The 25,072-nt window shown below is 42.5% G+C and overlaps 1 protein-coding gene across 41 annotated transcripts in view; it reads left to right on the top strand.

The window, feature by feature from the left end:
• Positions 1 to 25,072, top strand: part of Cdk5rap2 (CDK5 regulatory subunit associated protein 2) — a 168,690-nt gene that overhangs the window by 74,835 nt on the left and 68,783 nt on the right. For all 41 annotated transcript variants that reach the window (XM_087660590.1, XM_087660588.1, XM_087660571.1 and 38 more), the window contains 5 exon segments: positions 3,868 to 4,008; positions 12,163 to 12,260; positions 17,054 to 17,178; positions 18,623 to 18,732; positions 20,449 to 20,577. In XM_087660590.1, the coding sequence (XP_087516716.1) occupies positions 3,868 to 4,008; positions 12,163 to 12,260; positions 17,054 to 17,178; positions 18,623 to 18,732; positions 20,449 to 20,577 (603 nt within the window).

The following is a 25,072-nucleotide window of genomic DNA, read 5'->3' as shown; positions in this document are numbered from 1 at the left end:
TAGGCAGGTATAGGTGACCCTCTTTTTGTCTCAAGCAAGAGATTTCTGGTATATCTACAGCAGATCAGTACTGCCCTAGGCATCATTGGAGGCAGCTGAAAGCAAAAATGGCAGTGAATGTGCACACCCCAACCAAGAGACTCCTCTTAGAGGTAAATAGAATGAAAGATGCCGGCGGTTGATGGTTCTTCATTCAAACAGCTGGTTTTCACTTCTATATCTCTGCAGGTCCATACATGCTTCTCCCCCTAGGGTAGACAGGTTCATTGTGCACAAGACTGGATTGGAGGGAGAGAAGCTTAGCTAGGAATGGTGGGTACAGGTCAGCAGTGAGTACGTGGGCAAAGACACCCCTACACACACACACATACACACCAGAAACAGCTTCAGTTTAGATGGGGGCAGCAGAGGCTATTTAAACATTTTGGGGTGTCCATAGGGGCTATTGGGGTGAGTTTACATCATTGTCCAGGACCAAAATGTTGGGGATGCTTTATTTGTATGAGGAGGAATTCCAGGTGCTTCTGGACATGGCCTTATGAGGGGAAAGGAAGTTTAACCCAATTACTGACAACGTAACTTCCTCTGGTGAGTTAAGGGGTAGGAAGCACAGGACTCTGTACACCATGACATGCAGGCCTGGAGTAGTGGGGGAGCGATTCTATTCCTGCCCATCTCAGAAGGAGATTTCCTAGATTTGACCCCACTCTTGCTCACGGGCTGTTCCTGATCCCATGGCTCCCTGGCCCCACACATCTCTCAGTAAGGATACTTTTGATGTGTCCATTTCCACATTCATAGCGGTTCTGAGTACTTTTAGCATTTAAAAGATGAGTGGCCTAAGTTCAGCAAATGGGAGAGGAGTACATTGAAATGTGGTTTAGTTAGGGTTTTATTGCTTTGAAGAGACACTGTGACCAAAGCAACTCTTACAGAGTATAACATTTCATTGCTGCTGGCTTATAGTTTCAGAAATTCACTCCATTATCATAATGACAGGAAGCATTGCTAGGTGCTGGCTGATATGGTGATGGAGAACGGGCTAAGAGTTCTGCATCTTAATCTAAAGGCAGCAGGAGAAGGCTGTCTTGATCACACTGACCAAACTTAAACATATAAATGAGACCTCAAAGCCCTGCTTCCATAGTGACACCCTTCCCCCTAACAAGGCTACACCTTATTGGAGACAATAAGGCCACACATCCTAATAGTGCCACTTTCTATGGGCCAAACATAAGCAAACCACCACAAAGAGGCAAGATAAAACCTTAAAGAGAATGAAAGGTACACAGAAATCGGGCCAGAAGGCTCATGAACATAATCCTACCACTTAGAAGGCTGAGAAAGGTGAACCATTGGTGTAAGGCTAGCCTGGAATGCACAGAGAGTGCCAGGCTAGCCTGGGCTCTAGAATGAGACGCTGTCTATCTATCTGTCTGTTTTTCTTTTAACATATGTAGAAAAAATGGCAACAATAAAAATTATATAGCTTTTTAAAACTAAAAATTTGATATTAAAGCATAAGATATAAGATCAGGACCCATGAGGTGGCTCAGTGGGCATAAGTGCTTGTTGCATGAGCCAGATGACCTGAATTTGATCACCAGAACCCACAAAGAGATGGAAGGAGAGTTATGACTCCACATAGTTATTCTCTGACCTCGACTAGTGCTGTGGGACACATGCTGTGACGTCAGACACACACACACACACACACACACACACACACACACACACACACACAGGTGAATAAATAAGATTCGAATTTAATAAAAATAATATCTAGAAAAGAAAACTGGCCTATTGGAAGTTGAATGTATAATTGCCGACTTAAAACATTTACAGTGGAAGAGTTAGAAATTTGAAGATAAAAGTTGTATAAGTTTTCCAGAAAACAGAATTAAACAAAAAGATAGGGAGAAGGTAAAGATAAGAAAATTAGAGGCATGGTTGAAGAGGTCTAAAATATGACTAATAGGAGCTCCAGGAAGCAGAGCTGGCAGAGCATTTCCAGGTATCAGGACACCGTGTCCCAGAATGGAAGGATGAAGAAAGTTCTGTATTAAAGAGAGCATCTGAAAGACTTCAGAGAGAGGAGTAACGTAGACCATGTAAGAAGAACTGGGCTCAGGATGATACCAGAATTCCCAGCAGCTGCTTTAGACACTGGGATACGGGAGTGATGCTTTCAGACTTTGAGGAAAAAGTGATTTCCAGCCTAGCGTTCTGGCCTCAGCTAGTCTCTGAGCTAGTGTGAGTATAGAGCAAGGTCTTTTTAGATTGGTGGTGCTTAAATTGTCTGTATTGCTTGCACTCTGCAGAAAGTTCTTGGTAGGAAAGCTATATAAACAAGGGAATGACCCAGAAGACACAAAGGATCCAGAAAATAGGGGTGCCCTAGATGTGCTGAAGGGAAGTCTCGATTGACTGCTGAACTGCTAAGTAGAGTGCCCAAGTTTGGAACTTTGAGGAAGGGTATCATCTAGGATGCTATAGGAAACAGAGAAAATTAATTATTGATGGCTTTGACTATTGGGAGGGACTTTTCTTTATTTTTTTCTGAGAATTTGGAGAAAATTTATACTTTGTAATAATTTTATGAATGAAGTAGGCAAGTAGAACAAAATAGTTACTAACTTCAAGAGTTCAAAGAACGGAACATGGATGGCAGTGTAATCATGATTGCTGTATTACTTGGCTACAATGTAATGTAAAACTCTTTCAACCAGTAATGATATAATTGTTAGGAGAGATCTTGAGGTGTGGAGATAACTGAGTCAAAAGCTAAATCCTCTGATTGGAGCCAGTTGATAAAATTGAAATGTAAGAAATCAAGAAGCACAAGGAGACTGTCATGGTAACATCTGAATTCAGAACAGAGGTAGTGCCTAAGGAATTACAAGTTGGTTTTGCCTGGGATTGAGACTTTGATGTGAAAACTGGGAAGGGAGTGGGCTACTATTTTCTTGTTAAGGTTTACTGTATAGTTTGCTAGGTCAAAACATGGCAATGATGAAGGTACAGTTGTACCAACACAATTCTAGAGCGGCAGTGTTGGCTGATTTCTAGTTCTTCATTTTAGAGTTCAGTGGGATCTTACAGAGAACTGCCCATTTCTCCCTTGTGGGTACTAAATTCCTTCTAAATGATTGGCATGTTAAATAAATTCTGATCCATGCACAGGACATAGATGTGGATCTTAACCCTTGCTTTCCCACCAAAAAATGAAAACTCTGCTTTAGGAATCTCTAGGTTGGGAATAGATTCTGAACTTGAACTTGGCCAGACCAGAGATGTAGTCTCCCGTACGGTTGTATTATTGGATCTAGGCTGGTGAGGGGCCACAAGAAGAGTTGTATATCATGGAGAAGGAGCATCATATCTGAACATACCCTAATGTGTATATGCAGTCGCAGCCTTTTCTCCCTTGTGCTTATGGATGGATGAAGTTTGTAGTTTCAAAGGAGACTAAGACTTTATTAGACTTAAATATGAAAGCCCTCTACTTGCCCATCATGCTGACTGAAGGAAATGACCCAGGGGTCATTCAGTGAACAGGGTGGTCCCAGGGATGAAAACAGTTCACTTAATGACAGTCACTGTGGTAAGTAACATCAGTTCATGAACAGCCACCATCCTCTGCCACCTTGTTGGCATTCCGCTTGCTCTCACAGTAATAACCAGCAGATTGCGACATTGCATCACAGCTGGGTTAGTTGACTAATATTTTGGGATGATGGAATTATTTAGGGGACATAAGGACTTTGTGACAAAATAAGATACCTCCCCTAAAAGAGTTTAAGAAAAAAATCTGTTAATATTCTTTTCTTGATGAAAACTTTCTTGTGATTTGTTTCATTTCCTTAGAAATCCAATGAAAAAGATTTGGAAGCAATACAGCAGAACTGTTATTTAATGACTGCAGAGGAGCTCAAGTTTGGGAGCGATGGCTTAATAACAGAAAAGTGTTCTCAGCAGTCACCAGACAGCAAACTCATCTTCTCCAAGGCAAGCTCGACTGAAATTGGTGTTCACATGTGAATGTATTCATCTTCTTTTCCGAAACTTGTTTGATAAGTTTCTTTGATGTAGAGACTCTCCAGTGCCTTCTTGCTAATAATTGAGCTTGCAACAAGTGGGAGGGAGAGGGTTTGTCTAGCAGCTCTGCAAATTAGTATCCTTTGTCTGAGCATTCCTGTTTGCTGTGCACTTGAAACTGAGAAATCCCACCTTGCTGGGAGAGTAGCCTGATATCTGCTCCATTAAAGGTCATCTCCTGAGAAATGTTGGGTTTTAAGCAGTAAGGAAGTTGTCCTGCAGAAATGCTGGCACTTCCTTATCTTGCCCCACATTGGTAGTCTAATCTACCTTAACTGTCCTTGTCCACCCTTGCTTTGAATAAGGACATAGGACATTATTATATTAATTATGAGCTTTGGACATTGTAGCTGGCCAGGTTCTTAGTTCTTCTAACCCGACAATATTGACTCGGTTTACATTCTGCTCTGTGGCCTGTTGCCTTCTGTCTTAATCTCATCCTGCTACCTGCTTCTTCTTCCATGTCCAGATGGCCTCTGGCTTCCAGCTCCCACCTCACTATTCTTCCAGGCTAGCTCCAGCCTAGCTGTACTACCAAAATCTCATAAAAAATATAAGTCTCTGTGTTCTTCTTCAGAGCCAAGGGTGGGTATAGACAGTTATAGTAACTGTCTCCATTGCTCTAAATGCACTGGGGAGCTTACTAGCTCCTGAAAGCACTGTTGTCTCAGTGTGCCTTTGCTTATGTCTGCCTATCTGCCTTGGTGGGATTTTGTTTATCTTTTAACCCTTGAGTATCCTTGCAGACCCCTGCCTAGCGGTGACTTTCTCTAATCTTACAGGGTTGTCCTTGGCCCCTCTTTTATAGCACACTCCTCCTCTAGTTGCTCTTATTGGCTTCATCTTTCTGTTTCTCCCCTGGGCCAGATGCAGCACCACTGGCAGGCACTCCAGGGGTCAAAACTGGTGCTTATCTCTAAATCCAGTGCTCAGCCCTATACTTGGCCCTGGAAATATGCATTGAGTGATTATATAAATGATGCAGTGCGGCAGCCTGAGTGCAAAAGAAGAGGTGTTAACCATAGGTCAGGTTCTTTAAACCTTTTAAAAATTACGCAAATTAGTTCTCTTATCCATAATTGATTGTGACTTATTATTTTGTGAAAGGTGTTTCTCAAAATAATGAAAAAACTGGAGAGCATGGGCATCATCCATCAGTGCAGATGTAGACCTTAGGTTGGCACAGAGCTAGAGGCTGCCCTTGTGCCCTTGTGCCATACCATTCTGTATTTATCCACTTGTGGAGTGGACAGTTAAAGGCCCATGGGGAGGAACCAGAGTGACTGTGGTGGTTGTAGTGGATGGGTAGGCTGTGATTTGTTTTCTAGTGGGCACAGAAATATTTTTGCAGACAGTACCTTCTTGGTGCTGAAGTAAAATACCTGGTCCTGAGCATGGCTGGATGTACAGAGAGTGAAGCCCCAGTTGGCTCTGAGCATTTTGTGTCTTGGTTCCTGGAGGATCCTCATGAGAATGTGAGCATGGTTGAGAAGATCTCTTCAGCTGCCTGGGAATCTGAGCCTGGGCTTTATTCCTGTTTCTGTCATCCCATTTAGGGCAAGTCCAAAAACTGTCTCAGCCAATGTTTATTGTTTGTTTGTTTTTTAATTTGGACCAAAGTTCGTGGAACTTTGAGACGCACAAGACTTGTAAAAAGGTAGCCTGTTTTGAAACCAAACAGTTTAGATCAGGTAATGTCCTGGCTAATTTTATATTAACCTGACATAGGCTAGAGTCATTTGAAAGGAGGGAACCTGAATTGAGAAAAATGCCTCCATAAGGTCCAGCTGTGGGATATTTTCTTAATTAGTTATTGATGGGGGAGGACCCAGCCATTCTGGGTGGGACTATCCCTGGGTTGCTGGTCCTAGGTTCTATAAGAAAGCAGGCTGAATAAGCCGTGGAGAGCAAGCCAGTAAGAAGCACCCCTTCATGGCTTCTCCATCACCTCTTGCCTCCAGCTCCCTGCCCTGCTTAAATTCTTGGCCTTACTTCCTCCAATAATGAACTATGAGTGTAAGCCAAAAGGGAGTGTAAGCCCTTTCCTCCGCAACTTGCTTTAAGTCATAGTGTTTCATTGCAACAATAGGAATCCAACTAAAACAGATAGTTTAGAGGAATAGATCTTCACTGACTTACATCATGTACTTATACTTTGCTTTTGGAATATCATTTTAGGTTCTGTATAGTTCATTGAATAGAATGTTTATAATCTTATGAAGCAGGTTGAATAGTTTAATATTTTATGTATGTATGTATGTATGTATGTATGTATGTATGTATGTATTTATTTTATCCTGAGTAATGTCTGTCCCTCATATAACCATGGGTACCAGGACATTACATGGACATTTAGTAGTATCCACATCTTGGCAGTTTTTAAATTACTGGGCAAAATGCTGAAGTATTTGACAAAGGATTTAATTCTGTTGTGCAGGGCTAATTGCAAATTGCAGATAAGGAATTGTAAATTACACTTCAGAATTGTAAATTTCTGGGTGTCAATTTAAGAACTTCTGGCTGTTACAGCCTTACTGTATCGCTCTATTCCCTTAAGAAAAGTTTGCTTTTCAAATGGTTGTTCTTTCTGTGTAGAAAATGTGGATTTCTTCTGCTATGCCCTTGGCCATTTTGTGTTGATTTAGGATTTATCCTCTGCCCATTTTTACAAAGAGCTCAAGGCTATGGTGGTGTTTCTGTTCCTGTTAAGCATGTGTGATCCTGAGAATTAATGCTTAGGCGATCAGGGAACTGAAGAAGAGGGCGTGAAGTTCTCTGGCTATATGTGACTTGCCACAGGCGTGATTTCTAACTTTGTTGTTGACCTGGTTGGGATATGCGGCTGCATTTTGTGAATATTAAAATAAATGTCTTTGTTGCAGGGTTGTGACACAGCTGCTGAAATAGGCCCGGTCCATCTACTAGGTCACCAAATTGCCCTGATTAGCAGGAAGTGATGCATTAAGCCTTCTCTTTACTGGTCTGCTGTCTCTTCAGATTGTGTTCTGTACTGTACACGTGTTTTCCTGAAGTCATTCTGAACTGGTGGCAGAGCAGAAAGTACCCCTACCCTTGTTGGGTATGATGTCAGTCATACTTGAGATCTTTGGCCTTTGTCAAATCACCAGAGCTTTCGAAAATGTGCCTTTCCAGTCTTTAGAGATAATAGAGACATGCTAGTAAATTTGCTCTGGGTTGAGTACTCCAGAAGCTAGCATAGGACAGTTTGAGGACAGCTATGAAGAGTGACTTTGATTGTGAACAAACTGAAGGTTCTCATAGGTACCATGTCGGAGATTCTGGGAAAACTTGAGGGAGTGCCAAGGACTTTCAGGTCAAAACACTTTGACTTAGTGTAGACCCTGCCATTCCTAAATGGGTATCAGATGTCTCTGTCTGAATCTTAGAATCCCCAAGAGACAGTTGTGCTGGTTTAACAAGAGCCCAGGGCCTTGTGCAGAGGAGCAGTATCTGCCTATGGACTGCTGTTATGTTTCTAGCACATTCTCATGAGGCAAAATATTAATGAGTGGGTATTTACTCCCAGGGCTGTGGAGGATGCACTGCAGAGCCACACGTGAAGTTGTGTGCCAAGTGTCTGTGCCGAGAGACCTCCTGTTGAGCTGTTCCTGATTGGAGATGCTGGTGGAGAGGTTGATGGCACCTGCTCAGTGGGTGTCTCACTGCCCACCATCCCTAGGCAGCCTAGCTCTCCTCTGTGCCAAGGAAATCTACTGGCTGTCAGCTCTGCTGAGAGAGCCAAATGACTTCATTCTAATGGGGCATGAGTCAGCGCAGGGGAATAGGTGATTGATGAAATGGGACGCAAATGGCTCCGAAGAGTTCATTTATTTAACATGGGTGAGCAATTTGCTTCTAGGAAGACGTTGACTCACTCTGACTTCCATTATGCAAAATATCCACAGGAATCTCTGCTCTTAAGATTCATATCAGTCCCTGTGTTCCCCTCTTACCTATTTAATCATCAGTTCAGCGAGTGTTTATGGCAGGATTTGATTTGTGCCAGACACCAGGCCTGGTTTAGGATAACTGCTGTATGCATTGCTCAGACTGAACAGGTGGTTGGCACAGAAGCTCTGGGTGAAAGTGAATGGGTGCTTCAGGACCAGATGAGGGCATCTTTCTTGGCTAGAGAAGAGTCCCTGTGAGGCTGATCTGGAGAACAGCCTATGAGGTTCACTGGAGTGTCGCTGGAGAGTGCTAAGCAATGTCTCTCCATCTCTAAGGTCTCTGAGGGTCTTTGAGGCGTGGGCAGGGAAGTCTAAGATGGAAGGCAGGAAAAAGAATGAAGACAGAAGCTAAGGAGTGTGGTGGTGGGCTGAAGAGTTGGTGCCACTGCCAGGAAAAAGAGGAGAGGAGAGCGGGCCTGGGAATTGGGGCCTTGACATGGCAGTGCCTTCTCTGTGGCTCAGTGCCTGGTCTATTGAGATTCTCTCCACTAGAATTCCATAGTTTTCACTCTATCTTTTAACCTTTAGTTAACTTTGACATCACATACAAGTCTATATGCTGACTACTGATTATTAGTTAAGTGGATTGACTCAGTTACAACTGAGCAGATTGATATATAATAGCTGTACAGGATTTCTATGAAGTAACTATAACTAGCACAAGTCCAGAACATTGGAATGGTACTTAGGGCTGACACCAAGTGTCCGCTCCATTCCAGGCACCATATCAATGGACTCACTTAAGTTTTTAGCCTCCTGGGACAGGTATGGATGTGCTGAGGAGCCCATGCAGTACTTCATGATTCTGATATTGACCATCCTCCTTGTGTCTTCATTTCTAGCACTGGGGGAAGGGTGTCTGTCATCTCTATACCCAGTTGTATTCAGATTCAATGAGAGACTACTTGGAGAGTATCTAGCATAACACGCCTATAAAGTCAGCATAGCTAGTAACGGGACAGGCAGAAATGGCTACTATGAGACAGGATACAATGATTACACCAAAGATTTGGTGTCTTTCCTTGTCCTGATGTCCTTTCAGGTGTTTATTTGCAGGCAAGCACTGAGAGAGCCCCATGGACACTGGTCTATGCAGAAGCATTTAGGAGTACTTGGGCCAGTGGCTTGTGGTATGATTTACAGAAGTGCTGGATTATCTACCCGAGTGATTAGCATCTAAGGCCTAGCTCAGTGGTTTGTTGTTCAACTATGAATCAGCCTAGGGCTGATTTGCTGGGGTTGGAAGAACAGCACTGTTCTCCTTGGTCAGGGTGCTTAGCCTTTTGTCCACTGCATTTCTTTGGCAGTCCAGAGTAAGCCAAAGACCCATATTCTAGAAAAAAAAAATCTTTAAATGCACAGAATTTATATATGCATTGGCTTATGAAGTGAACCAATATATTGAAATTCAGCTATAAAAGTATAGAAAATTTTCTACAGAAATGATATTTTTAATTAATATATTTAAATAACAAGATTTAACAATGAGGGTAGTGACCACAGTATCTTTGAAGTAGTAAGAATGAATGTTCTGAAATATCTTTGGCACTTACAAATAACCGCCTTTAGCTGCCAGGGTCATAGAGCTAGTAGCCTTAATGTTCATGTGGAACTGCAACAGAAGAGATTGGTGGTTTCTGTTAGAGGTTAGTGAGTGGTGTTCTCTGGTCACATTTGTGTGAGTGCCCTCTGTGTGTCAGTGAGGTTGAGAAGAACATGAGCAGCAGCCTTCACTTTTCCACGGACTGGGTATTCTCCTAACATTTGGGCAGCAGACATTCGCCTTGCTACCACAGCAGGAAATGAGCACAGACTCCTCGGTGCCTTCTAATTCTCAGGCTTATTCACAGTTTATCGGCTGTCTCAGGGACCCTTTGCACAAAGGTCTGATTTGGGATCCCATCTTGAGATTTCCAGTCTTGATTCTTTAGTCCACGACCCTGGTCATTTGAAGTGTGCAGAATAGTGACTGTGCTCTTCTTGCTGCTGGCTGTGTGTTTGGTGATTTGATTTAGTTGGTGCATCTTTTGTGGAGGTATCAGAGTGGTGATGCTATGTTCACAGTCTCTCTTCTTTTACGCTACGAAGTCTATGTGTTTACTTGTTAGCTGTGCTGGCTTTGATATATTTATGAAGACTGCGTCTTCAAGCTCTTCACCCTCCAGTTACCCTGTCTTTCTGTGTAGTAAGGAAGAATTTAGGGGTAGTGTCTGGTAAATAGCCTAATATTCTAAGACTCACCCTACAGTTTTAGCATCCCTTCGTGCCTGTTGGCTGAATTATTACCAAGATGGGTGCCAAATGGGTATGCTTTCTGATCCCGTCATTCTTCCCATCAATATTAACCACTTTACTATAAAGCAAAGCCTCTTCTCATGTATCCATTTGTATTAATTTTGGACTTTGTAATTTAATTATTTTGGTGTTCTAATTGTCTCATGTTTGGCAAATAAGAGCTTTAAAATGACTTTTGTAACTTCTAGACAACTTTTCATCCTTATTTAGACATCTACCCCTCTATTAGCTTTCTTGGATTATAGTTGATAAATATCAGGTTTTGGTGACTGGGATGTAATTTAGTGCCATATGGAATGCTTAACTAGCATGCACAATTCTCTGGGTTCAGTCCTTAGCAGCAGTAACGCACGTGCACGCGCACACACACACACACACACACACACACACACACATCACATCACATCACATAATATCACACATATAGATACAGACACACACTTAAATTTATACAGTTAGCTATTATGAAATAATCACCATAATCAAGACAGTTAACACATTCATCCCCTCACAGTGTTATCTTCCCCCATGGTGTTTAAAGATCTACCCTTTTAGCAGATGTCAAGTATGTGGGACTCAGTTGTTCACCTTGGTCATCTTGCTGTGCACCACATCTCTGGGACTTACTTGTATAACTGAGACCCTGTTTGATACCTTGCATCTCTATTTTGTCCTCTTGCAGAGGCTCTGGCAATCACTGCCGAGATCTTAAAGCATGTATCTTTTGACACAACAGAATGCTAGAGACACATTTTGATTTTTTTCTGTTCAGTACTGAAGTTAGCCATTTCTCCAGATGTCTCTAGTCCCTTAGCATAATTTATCCTAATCTGCTCCATAATTCCAAGAAGTGGTAGTCATTGCCAATTAATTTTTAGGTAGAAATCCCCAAGCCATTAATTAGCAACTTTTCAAATCCCCAAACTGCTAAGTGGTTGCACTAGAATTTGCATTTGATGGCAAAATAATGTTTATGAATGGGGAACCGCCAAACTGTACCCCCATTTCATAACAGAGGTGCTAAGCCTCATGGGTTTGCAATCTGCTTTCCCAAGGCTATACAAATTAGCAGTGGTCCAGCCCAGCCTCTGTCATCACTGTTCTGGACACCTCTCCAATTCCACTCACTGGTCCTCTTCCACTCTCCTGTATATCTTGTGTTTCAAGTCTTACTAGGTTTTGGTTTGTGAGGTTTTCTGTGGAGCAGCAGAAAGTGTAGTGAGGCATTGCTAGAGTGCCGTGAAGTCAGAGGCAGTGGGTCTAACAGCTTTTAGGTGTTGGGATCATGGCTCTACTTTGTGTTGAGTGTTAGTTAGCTTCATAGAAACACACAAGATAACTTATAAAGGGAAAAGGCTTGGTTTAGCTTACAGTTTTGGAGGTTGCAGCCCAGGATTGGGCTGTTAGGTTGTGTTGGGAAGGCAATGAAGGGGAACATCTGGTAGAAGAACTGCTCATTTCAGGTCTAGGAAACAAAAGTGAAAAGGGGTGAGGTCCTACAGCTCCTTTAAGGGTGCATCCTCAGTTACCCTAGGACTTTCCACCATACTCCATGTCTCAAAACTTTTATCACCTCCCAATCGCAACACCCATGATGGCCTTCTGGGAAGTATGGAGACTGTCATTCCCCTCTCCTCCTGCAGGTGGTGCTGTGTTACTATGACCTGAACTTGAGTCTGGCTCAAAGCCTGCAGTCTGTGGTTTTAAAAATCCAGAGCTAGCCACATGTGTTTGCATAATGGCAAGCCATCTTCCTTGGCTTCTGCCCCTAATGTCAGATGCCCATTGTCTTTTCCAGGAAAAGCAACAATCAGAGTATGAAGGGCTGACTGGGGACTTAAAGACAGAACAGAACGTCTATGCCCATCTGGCAAAGAATCTGCAGGACACAGACAGGTAAGTGATTCTCTTCAGACACCACAGCTACACATACTTCCTGATTAGTGCTGCTTGTTTCTGAGCAAGAAAAGCCCCACCTGACTTAGCAATCCTTCAAAGAAGTTAGCTAGTGAACATCTCTTTTAATGGTCAGCTATATCAATTTTCAATCAAGAGTTGCCTATGAGAACAATAAAATAAAAAAGAATATTTACTCAGAGTTTCAGTTCTTCATTGTGTATTTAGGAAGTTGTTTTATGTGTCTACTCTTAGATGTTCCTTATAGCTGTTGCATGGGGAAAATACTAATGAAACCAAGAAAGGTTAGGTGACTTGTCCAGTATCACACAGGTGTTAGCAGAGCCCTGGGACCTAGCCACATCTCCATGTCTTTGAATGACTCATGTCTGTAGAATTGCTAAAATGATTTATTGTCTTTGAAGGATGGTGAGGACTGTCAGCTGAAGCCAGTGGTATTCCTGTTAGCCTCCTGCCTTAGCTCCACCTCTGTGTCCCCAGCCTGTCCTGTTTGCACATCTGTAGTAATCGGTCTTTACTCAGGATCGTTGTAATTGAAAGACAATGGTATCTAGTATTCATTTCAAAACAGTAGAGAAACAGAAGTGGGTGGTGATTATGATGGAACAAGATTGGCCACAGTTTCCTGATTATGCGTCGGTGGAATAGAGAGGTGGAAAAAGGACTCATTATTTTAGTTTGCCTTTTTCTGAATATACCCCAAAATTTCCATAGTTAAAAGCATGACCCTTCTTTTTCTTTTACCTATGCCTTTGCTCTTGCCACACTGGGCCCTTAAATATTCCCTGGGCTATGTGCACCTGCCTTCATCATGCCCTGCTGTTTCCTGCCCTACTAGCCCAGTGTTTCCCTGCTCTGTCTTAAATACCCCTTCATAACAAGCCCAAGTGTGTCTCTGTTAGGAGGCTCATCCAGTCCCCAAGCCTGTTGCCTCTCTGTGTCCCCACCTTTTCTCCTGGGGCAGGATTATGTGCAGGGACCAGTTCCTTAAGCAAGGCAGAGCAGATGCTAGGGGACTGCTCTGTTTAGGAATGCCTCCTCCAGCACTGATCTTCCTGGTTATAAAGTAATTTTCAGACTTTAAATCTGAAATGAGTTTAGAGAAGGCAGAAAATATGCTAATGGAGCTAGGCGATGTGGACATCTCAGGAAGCCTGGCTGTTTTACTGTGGGGAAGACATGGAAGCTCAATGGGGAGAGACATTTTTCTTCCATTGTATAACATCTCTGACAGGATCCTGAGTAGACTCTGGGCTCAGGGAGGCTTTAAGGGTGGGATGTAGTTGCTCTCAAGGACTCTCAGCATCTGAATGGCTCCTAGTTTCATAAGCTTTTTCCTAATGAATAAAAACATGAATGAGACTCAAGAGGGCCAAAGCTGTAGCTAATGAACAAGGATGCTTAAAAGGTTTCATATTCATCTGCAGACCTGGATTCACATCCCAGCTCCAGCACTGAGCAGGTCTAAGCCTGTGCTTCTGTCTCTCACCTTGAGTCTCAGTACGTGTGTTTGTAATGCGGAGATGGGCTGGCCTGCCCACCTCCTTACCTAATCATTGCCTATTTTCTAACTCATTCCTGAGCTTTCTTACTTCCTCCCTCCTTCCTTCCTTATCGTCCTTCCAATTTACCTGCCTCCAAACCTACTTACCTGTCTACTTCTCTATCCACCTCCTGTCTTCCAGCTTAATAACATTGTTATATAACATGAAATAGTTTAAATGAGGAGGCCTGTGTGGGCTTATATATTTGAATACTCGGTCCCTGTTGCTGGAGCTATTTTGGAAAGATTAGGAGGTACATCGTTGCATGTGGAGTTTGAGGTTTCAAAAGCCCACACCATTCACCATCAGCTCCATGACATGTGTGTGCGTGTATATTAAGAAATAAGCTCTGGAAATGCCCCAGTGCTATGCCTTCTTGCCTGTTGCCATGCTCCCTGCCAAGATAATTATGGACTCTCATTCTCTGAAACTGTAAGCCACAATGAACTCTTCTATATCCTGTCTGTCAGTCATGAAGCTCTCAATAAATAGCAACATTTATTAGTTTTAATATCAAAAGCCCACTCTCCCTGTCCTAGCTGCAAATACATAGCTATGGGATTTTGGATGCTCAAACCTTGGTGAAAACAGAAGACAAAATTACGGATGAGAGCCAGTTGAGTTCTTCTTTGTTGTTTAACATTGCTCACTGTGGAAATGTAGTAAAGGTAGTGTCCTATAAGGACATACTTGAGATTAAAGTGGGAAAGGAAAGGGAAGCCACCATGAGCCTGGCCACTATAACTTGGCAGTACTCAGAAGTTGGTGGCTTTAATTCCATATTGCAGTGAAGACTGATCGGAGCATAGACCTTCTAGGATCTATACTGACGCCCTTGTTGAGAGATACTCTTTGCCTGAGGTGGCTTCAGTCGTTGCTCAGCCTCAGCAGTATGGGAATATTTGTATATAGTCTACAGGGGCTGTCCTATGTTCTGTAGGACGTTCTAATATCCCTAGTTCTGCCTGCTGGCTGGTGCCACACTCCTCCATCTAGGTGTAGTTATGGCAACCACAGATGTCTCCAGCTATTCCCAAGTATCTTCAATGGGTGCAAAATCCTCTCTAGATGAGAATATCTTTTGTAATTCCCCAGAGGGGAAAACTTTGGTACATCACATGAATAAGGTAATGATGTTTGTTGAGTGTATACCAAGCTTTCTCATGTAATATCTCATTTAAGCCCCCGAAACAACTCACAGGGAAGTTGTACTTATCTCATTTCGTAACTGAGACAGCTTGCTGGACTTGACTAGTGCTGTAGAGCTTAGTGGCATATCCTCCTTTGAACTTCGTATTTCTCCTCCTGGCCAGTCTGTTCTGCCGCCTTGTTCCAAGAAGAAGGCACAGTACTTGTTTTTCCCTGAGCAAACCCACTTTTGTTCTGCTGGTTTCTCACACCTCGCAGAGACTCTGGAGTTGGGAAAACAGAAGTGAGAGATCTGAAGCATCAGCTGTGCACTTCTCACCCTGTCAGAAAACAGAAGCATTGATGCAGTAGGCAGCCTGCCCCAGCCCTATGGGAGGAGCTTCCCTGGTTAAGTGGCTTGGCAGCATGCCCCGTGCAAGCCTGTGCTGTACTGTGCTGTGGATTTGCATCTGCCAAACAAATGACCCTTATGATTGTTTTGAAAGGGAGGTAGGGTTCTCATAGGCCCTCCCCTCACGTGAAGACTGCTTCACAGCACACTGTCCATGGCATCCAAGCAGGGAATAGTAAACAGAAAGACTTATTTCCTCCAGTGTATGTTAATTTGTGTGTACATTTCCATGGATGGAGCTGCAGGAGAAGTGCAGCTTGAGTCTGTTTCACACACAAACCCAGCAACAGCTCCCAGCCACTCTAGGAAAATCTGATATAAAAGCTTATGAGCTCTTTTCCTAGAAAATCCACATATTTATACATTTTTACAGATAGTTACAGAGCAGTGATGAACCCTGTCAGGAAACTATGTCAGACACTGGAAGAGAGTGATATATTTCTTAGTGTATAAGAAGGAACCTTCTGATTTGCTTTAAAAAAATGTTTCTATGCTTTGATCCACTGCATAGCTGAGTATCCTTAAGGAAGTGACCCAAATGGCAAACTACATAGTAGGCTCAAAGCTGAACAGTGGGGACTGTATCTGAGGTCAGGTGTCAGCTCGCTCTCCATGCTCCTCTGAGAGCTGAGTGTGTGTCATTCAGATCATGTGTCGCTTGCACATGGAAGTAAGTCCAAATCCTTTCCGTGGCTCTGCACCGTCTAGTAGAACAGCTATTAGGTATACGATTACTCAAACTTGCACTTACTTTCAATTTAATACCATTAAACATTCAGTTCCGTGGTACATTAAGCCCCATTTCAGATGTTGAGTAGGCACATTAGCTAGTGGCTGCTGTGTTAGACAGTGGATAGAACATGCCCATCACTGAAGGAACTTCTTTGGGAAGTTTCTCATAATGAATACAGCTCTTAAGAGGCAGAGCCTTTTCATGCCCTCACTGGGTTCTGGGCTTTTTGTACTGTGTTGACCAACATGTGAACCTCAATATCCATTCTTACAGAACAATCCATACTATGCATTTTTCAGTTTGGTTGAGTTACTACAATAGAGTTCTATTGGCCATGAATTGGTCTGCTTCTGTCTTGTTGTGGAACTTACTTTTCTTTAGTTTTTCCTTCCTCCTGACCCTCACCTCAGTATAATCTTTTTGAGCTGATCCCTCTCTTCTGAAGCCTGGGTGCTGGGTGAGAGAGCCTCTTCTTATACACTCAAGGCATTAGTCTAAGCAATTGGGCGAGCGTTCTAGAGAATTACATGCTTTCCACCTGCTAGGCCTGTAGTAGACACTAGTAAGGAGTGAGTTTAAGTAAATGGAGAACTGTCACCTGATCTCATACGATGTGCTCATTAAAAGCGTTACCAGAAACCTTTACAAGTGTGGGTGATATTTAAGCAAGGGACACACAGTTCTACCTTGCACACCCAATGGCATTTAAACTTTGTGGAAATACTTGTGGAGAAAAAGATTCAGGAGCAATAGCATGTATTGATCAGTGAGGTTATCATAGCAATTTTTATTTTCTCTATAGTTATCTTTTTCTGTAATAAACACTTTTTTTATAAGCAGAAAAAAAAAGCCACCTACTTGTGACATAAAAACCACAGCTTTGATGGACTTTGTATCATAAATCATAAATTGGTCTGTCTTACAATCTCTGGTATCTTGTTTTACCAAATGTCAGCAAACTGCAGGCTGAATTGAAAAGGGTTCTTGCCCTCCGGAAGCAGCTGGAGCAGGATGTGCTTGCCTATCGGAATCTGCAGACGGCCCTGCAGGAGCAGCTCAGTGAAATTCGGAAGCGGGAAGGTACAGGTTCCTTTCTATGGTTTTCCCATCGGTTGTTTCCCATAAAGGGTCTTAGTTGAACGAAAAGAAACCCTAGAGCAGAGGTCCAATGTCTCCAGGATCCTCTCTACTGACTGAGTCTGCATCTGCCTGGCTTTAGCCTTCCTAATGGAAGGGCCCATTAAGAGTGTATTCATTCTGGGAGGGTCGGTCTGTAGCTGGGTTGTCTCCTGCCCACCTTTGTGCATTGTTTGCTATTCTGGCTCCAGATAACCTGGGGGACTGGTAATCGATCCTCATTGAGTGCACTTTTCCTGCCTTAGCTCCACTGAGCAGGACCACACAGACACTGAGCAAGGTTGCTGTTTTAGAATCGTGTAGGGAGGGCACTAGCACCAGAAACTATGGGATAGGATAGTACAGCAGTACTCACCACAGTGCGTCTGCTCTCTCTGTCTTGCTGGACACTGGGCTCTTTATATTCTGGTTAGTGGCTTGTTCTTCTCTGCATCTCCAGCCCCAGTGCTTGGCAAGTGTGGTAGAAATAAGTTGTTGCAGTGGTGGGTTGACTATGTTGGAGCCTGTTTGGGGTATAAGGTGCATGGCTTTAGGCTCTTCCCTTTCCGTCTCTGCTCTTCACCGTCATCTAGTTTGGCAGAGAAGGTGCTAACTTTGCTCTGTAGACGAAGGAGCTGAGCTGAGCTGAGCTGCCATGGAGTCATTGACTTGCATTACCTGCCCCAGGATGTAATAATTGGAGGTCCAGTGCTCTGTTGTTGGAACACCACCAATGGCGTGTATATTAAACAAGACTGTTTATGATGGTACTTCATTCAGTGAATGTCCGCTGGCCCTGATTCTTCCCACAGAATTAGAATGTAATGTGTAATGTGGGCAGCAGACCCCAACACACTGATAACTGATATCCTTTTGTATTCTCACTGGCAGACAGGTTTTATATTTGGTGTATGTTCTCTTCTTGGAACTCTGGAACTCTGGGACCAGGAAAGTGTAACAGCCACTTTTATGTACCTTGAGGTCTGCACTTGGGACCTCATCTAAATTTTGTGTATTCATCCCTAAGCAGTACTACTCTTATTTGAACTGAAATTATCATTTACTTGTGCCATTGAGAGTGGTCTCCAGGTATAGCACTTGATAGGCAAATTAAAATTCAGGATTGGCTACAGTAACAGCCTACAGACGAGAGGAAACCACACATTGAGACATCACCTTGTTGAGCAGGCAAAATTACTTTTGTTCGAAGATTGTGCTTTATTTCCTCTGTGTTTCAGCTCCTTATCCCATCCCCTGTGATTGCTTTGGGTGAAGAGCATGGGGATGAGCCTTGGGAGGATTTGTTTCTAATAGTCTTTCTCCTCTCCCCTGCCCCATTTATTTATGTATTTATCTATTTATTTCTACCAATTTATTATTTATTTATTTATTTATTTATTTTATACAGAAGAGCCGTTTTCATTTTATAGCGATCAAACATCATATCTAAGTATTTGCCTTGAAGAGCACAGTCAGTTTCAATTGGAGCATTTTTCTCAAGAAGAAATCAAGAAAAAGGTATTGCCCTGACCTGTTTACTTTTCGGGCCTGTTCGTATCTCTTGGTTCCTGATATCAGAGCTTTGCAGGTCTTGAGCCTCCTTCCTCTCCTGCCTGCTGGATCTTTTCTGAATTGCTGCATGGTTCTTCATATGCATGGTGCTGGCAGGTGCTCCCCAGGATCGATTCTCATTTCCAGGCCGATACCTTAGCCCAGGCCCACTTTCCTGAGAAAGTGCTTGGCCCATCCCCTACAGTGAGCAAGTCACTTTTCTCAACTCATTCACTTCCTTGTACCTTATCCTGCTTGGTTTCCCTCCCAAACTGATTGGTGGCTGTTTGGTTACTTGTGTCTAGATGACTGGAGAGTGAGCCTCTGAAATGTAGTTTTAATGTTATTTTTACTTGGCTCATGTAGTAGGAACTTATAGATTTGAACAAATGTATTTTCAAGTGTGATCATTGCATCTATCTTTCTTAAATACAGCGTTTTCAGTCTGTAGATATGTGACATGGTTATAGTGACATAAGATTTCAAAGGATCATTGTTAGGAATAGGGTGTGTGTCCGTGTGCATGCGTGTGTGCGTGAGTGTGTACATGAGTGTGTGTGTGTATGTCTGTGTGTGTGTGTCTGTGTGTCTGTGTGTGTGTCTCTGTGTGTGTGTGTCTGTGTGTGTGTGTGTGTGTGTGTGTGTGTGTGTGTGTGTGTGTGTGTGTGTTTGAAGGCCAAAGATTAGTATTGGGTGTCTTCCTCTATTACTCTCTACCTTATTTTTTCTGCAGGGTCTTTTACTGAACCTGGAGCTCATGCGTTTAACTGGATTGCTGGACAACTAGTTCTAAGAATTTGCTTGTCTTTCCCGCCTCTCCTACAGCACTATGCTTAGCCATGTGCTTCAGGCTTTTATGTGGGTGCTGGATACCTGAATTCAGACTCTCACGCTTGTGCGGCAGACACTTTACTGACTGGCTGTCTTCCACCCGGTGGATCTGGGTTTTATTTCCCTTTTGTGTCTTATATATCTACATGCATAGACAAGGTAGATTTTTTTTTCCTTAATTTTCTTTAAAGGTTAAAAACCTTTTGAAAAATTAGACACTGGCATTTGGAGCTCATTGGAAACAAAGTGAGTCTGCTCAATTGCCTGTGCACTTGGCCTAGCAAGGCCTGGGCTTGGATTTGGAGTACTAGGCTAAGCATGGGCACTGAGTGCTGTTTTCATGAGTCTGCTGCTCTGTCCCATGTTGGCACTTTGATTCTTGTTATGTCTTACACAGTTTTCCAGATGTGGCAGCTGTGGCAGCATGAACAGTGAACTTTTTTGTGTCCACTGGTTCCTCATTATGAGAGCCTCTCCATGTTCTCAGGAGTTTGCTGAGAATGGTTGACTAAACCTTATAGGGTATGTGTGTATTGCTTTAAGGACAGCACAGTACAACTGTCACTGCTAACTGTGTATAGAGAGAAGGAAGTCTCTGTGATCAAGGATAATCTGACATAGTTGGAGAAACTTGAGCTCTGGGGATTCTTTCCTCCAGAATGCTGTGTCACAGGACAGAAGCATGTTAGTTGCAATTGACCAAAGCCTTTACTCTTCTGTGGCTGTGATTCTGGCAAGCTCTCATTCTGTAGACACAGAAGCTGAGGATAGCTCAGATAGCAGGTAGCCTTCTCACAAGTCATACGCCTCTGCCTTGAAGCGAGACCTCTATGTGTTTGCTCTTTCTTCCAGGTCATTGACCTCATACAGCTTGTGAAGGACCTGCATGCAGACAACCAGCACCTGAAGAAAACCATTTTTGATATCTCTTGCATGGGTGTCCAGGGAAATGACAGACTTGAGTCAACAAAACAAGCAGAGGTGAGAAGCATCTTGCTCGTTGCCATGTGCTAATTGCAGAGAGGAACACACACACACACACACACACACACACACACACACACACACACACACACACACACGGCACTCCACAAACCCTTCCTCCAGTTTTTAAGACTGTCTATCTGAGGGAGGTCTTTGAAATTCGCTTTGCTATAGTGGAGCCTTGGCCCTGTTGGTCATTGGGTCTCTCCATGGCCTTCTTCCAACTCAGGCCATGTCTTATATGTTTAATATCCTGTAATGTTACTATGGCCTGGCTCTGGGTATTTGCTGCAGATGGCACATCTGATGAGTGATGTGCTATTTGGAGGATGGCCATGGCTCCAGAGAGCGTACGTGGTATGGATCCAGCCTTGGAATATCCATAACTTAAAGGAAGATGTCTACACGTACCCGGCCTGGCCCCCACCCCATGGTCACTTCTGACATTTGTCCCTTTTCTTATGTTTGTAACCATGCTGTGCAGGGAAGGGCCCTGATGCTTTGTTGGGAGCAGGGTATGTTGAGTTCCTCTAGACCTTGGGTATTTTATCTCTCCAATGAAAAACCTGACCCCATGTGTGAATTAGCATCATTTCTGAAGCCAGGCTGTTTTCACATGAATGCAAAGGATCTTTCCTTACAGAAGTCTCTCAGGATCAAAACTGGCATTTTCCTGGGTGGACTTAACTCAGCCTGGACTACCAGGTATATACAGACCTCACATCTATGGCCATACCATTTCTTTGGAGAGGTTTTATGGGCTGTCTTCCCACTTTCCCAGTGGGAACTGCTCAGAGGTACTATATTTCTGCTGTGCTTTGGCCGTCTGCTTTCTCTGAGACAGGGATTATTATTGATCTTGGCCTCCAGGGCTCCAGATAATTTTGAAAACTAAGAGCAACGGCAAGCCACTTACGGGAGAAACAAGTCTCCCAGCTTACTTCCTCTGAGGCCGAGTTTTTAATAAGCAGCTCCTTCACCAGCTCCATTTGAGCTGTAAATGCCGAGTTTTGTTTGTTCATTTGCCCTTTGAAAAAAATCTGTTAAATGTCCCATTATGTCCTTTGGAGAATAGAGGCCTTTTCCTCTGCCCACTCTCAGATCTTAATACCAGCCGATTCGGATTTGAGTCATTTGTCAGATTGTTCTTCAATTTGATGTTCCCTGTGAAAAGCCTTTTCCCTTAGCACAGTTCCCCTGGCTTCCCCCAGAATGAGATGGGAATACATGCATGGCAAGATGGTTATAATTTGGAACTGAGGAAGGAGAGAGAGCCCTTGTAATGGGAAAGAGGGGAGACTGGTGTTCTCCAGGAAGGAGTGTCAGTCTCCTTCACAAGAAATAAGGCAGGAACACCTGGAAATGGCCATGTAGTCCACTGCTTTCTCTAAGCAGCAGGACTTACTGGGGTGGGGTTTGGGGGGGTTGGGTAGTGGGCAGAGCATCATGTCTGTTCTCTTGGAGGCTGTAAATCAGAAAAAGAGAGTTGGGGATGGGAGAGGAGAAGAGAAGAAAGTGAGATCTTAGAATATGGAGAAAGGACCCCAATCCTGTTGCTTTAAAACAGCATAATTGAGATTTCCAAGCTCTCCCTTCTGATGGTGCCACTTACACTGAAATGCAGTTTTCTCTCTTGTTGTGTTTTCTAATTGTCATGAAGTCATTGCATCATTTCCATCTTACCAAGGAACTGCAGCTTTAATGGCCTAACTCTTTGTTGGACTCATGTATTGCTTCAAGTGGGTGTTGCAAATTGTCTGAGCATGGGTCTTTCCCTGCTTTAGGCTTTCTGTCTTCAGACTGTATTCCCAGATTTGTAATTACTAATGCATACTGATATGCAGTAAGCATACAGTTTGTTTTTAGTTACCTTCCCCTAACAAGTCTTAATTGATAAGTGTGGGAATAGTTTGGAGGCCTAACAGAGTTTTTCTTGTCTTTTTGCAAAGTGACTGCTCTTAATCAGAACCATCCTATCAGGACTTGAGGATGCACATTTCCCGGTTATGGGTAGTTTATGTAGAAGTCATCCAGATGACCAACAGCTATACCCTGTTTTAATGAGCTTAATTATAAAAGTCTCTGTTGGGGTACACCTGTGTTCTTATGTGTGTTTGTCAGCTATTACTTGATGCTACAGGAGTCACCCTCGTACAGGGTAATTCCAGTAGGACATAGTCAGGGTAGTGAATGTTGAAACCCATGACTGCAGCTTGTGGAACTAACATCTCTACTTGGGGACATGTGAGAAAGGAGGATGCTGGCAAGATGCAGTACTCAGGAGGGTTTGTAGTTGCTGTCACTTTCTTGGTTTTTGTTTTTGTTTTTGGTCATTCTTAAGCGTGGTTAGAAAGCTGAGCTCAGGTGTTATAAGGCTGTCACATTGATTTTAGAAATGGACCTTGGGTGAATCTCAAGCAATGTCTTGTAAATTTTTCCACCTAGCAACCCCTTCTCCCCTGAGGAGTTTCTATACAGTCTTAGCCATCTAACTATGCACAGTGCACAGTTTCTGGTAATAAATCATAAAGAAATGGGTTTTAAAGCAAGTCTTTGATGTACATATAGTTTTACCATTTTTTAAAGATAGAAGCAAATTTAAATGCTAATGAAAGGGATGTGCTTGTTTATTTTTATTTAAAGGCTTAAATCTTGGCTGAATATTTATCATGTAGGGTGTATAGGATCTGCAGCATTTCTCAGAGTTGATTGACATTTTGATTTTATAATATCAAGTCTATGAATTTGCTTCATATAAATATGTTATACAAAAAAACAGAAGTGTGTTTAGGGACCATTTCATGAATTGCTGAACAGGGATGGAGAAATGGCTCGGCAGTTAAGGGTGCTTGGTCCACTATAATGAAGACTAGATTTGGGGATCCTAGTACCTATGTAAAAAGCTGTGAGCCTATAACATTGCATGCACACAGTTGCACACACGTGCATAAAAATATTCGTGTATACAGAGAGATACACAGATTAATACACAAAATGAAATAAGATATAAAAAATTATTGGCAATTCTGACTTAATCTCAAGCCACACTTCATTTAACAATTTTTTAATGAGATTTTGCCACCAACTCAAATAGCAGTTTTTCAAACTGTAATACAAAGGTGAACCAATTTGATGCTTACACATTGAGAGATGATAAGAAAGTACAAAATGTATTTTCTGTACTTAATGCATGTGTCTATAAGAGCAGTAATGTGTGTACAGTAATTGATAGCATTCGGTCATCTCAGTATGAGCCAAGGTGGTTGGTATTACATGGTATGCTGGCATGCACACTGCAGGGTGCACATGTTAGGGTTTTAGAGGAAAACTGTGTTCAAGTTGTCTGCTGCAGTATGGGCAATTGATACCAGAAACCCATTAGAGTTTGAAGTTATTTTTAGTTGTCATGTGTTCAGAAACCTTTTACTGTTGTCAGTGTTGTTGTGACCCTCACATTCAGTTATGTGACTCTATGGGCGGTGCAAAAACCAGGCATGGTGGTAAGGACCTGTAGGTTAGCACTGGAAAAGTGGTGCTAGGAGGATGAGAAGGATCACCTCAACTATGTAACGAGTTTCAAGTGAGCTTGGGCTACGTGAGACCCTGTCTCACAACAGAAACCAAGCATTAATAACAAAATGACAGTATATCCAGTTTTTCTGTCTAAATATATCCATTAAATGTAAATACCACTTATAAAATATTTAAGGTCATTAGGACTTTAAGCCATGTATTATCCATTTTTAAAAAATAAGCATATTTTTCTTTTGTAAGTTGATTTTCTATTGTTTAGAAAAATGTAAGTAACAAACATAATTGCCATCTTGAAAATAATTACAGATCTTAGTGGAGTATTGTGTGATATTTGGATACATATGTGTACTGTGTAATATTTAAGCCAAGGCAAATATATTTTGCTCATAAACATTTTGTCATTTAAGATAATTCTTGGGGTTGGGGATTTAGCTCAGTGGTAGAGCGCTTGCCTAGGAAGCGCAAGGCCCTGGGTTCGGTCCCCAGCTCCGAAAAATAGAACCAAAAAAAAAAAAAAAAAAGATAATTCTTTCTGCTGGTTTCATGATTTGCATGTTATTTTATCTCTAGGCATCTTCTGTGCAGCAGCTCACATGTCGCTCCTGTCTAACCACTCACTGTAGACCTCTCCCAGCCCTCCCTTCTGTCTGCTCACCCTCACCAGCCTCCAGTAACACTGCTTTCTACAAGATCGACTTGTTTAGATTCCACTTGAATGAGATCATGTGGTACTTACTTGTTACCATTTACCATTTACCATTTCTTACTTCTCTGTCATCGTTTTGTCTTGTCTTTTCAATGATTTCAATGGACATTGTAAGAATCACTGTATTTGTCTAAAGTATTTAAGTCTGTAAATATTTAACTAGCATATGTATTTTAACTACAAATTTTACTGGATTTATTTATTTATTTATTTAAAAAGAGAGAGAGTGTTCTTTCATGTGTACATGTGCCA

Source organism: Rattus norvegicus, chromosome 5, assembly GCF_021556685.1.
Source record: "Rattus norvegicus strain SHRSP/BbbUtx chromosome 5, alternate assembly SHRSP_T2T, whole genome shotgun sequence".
NCBI classification, from domain to species: Eukaryota; Metazoa; Chordata; class Mammalia; order Rodentia; family Muridae; genus Rattus; species Rattus norvegicus.
This window is presented reverse-complemented; position numbering and strand designations above follow the sequence as displayed.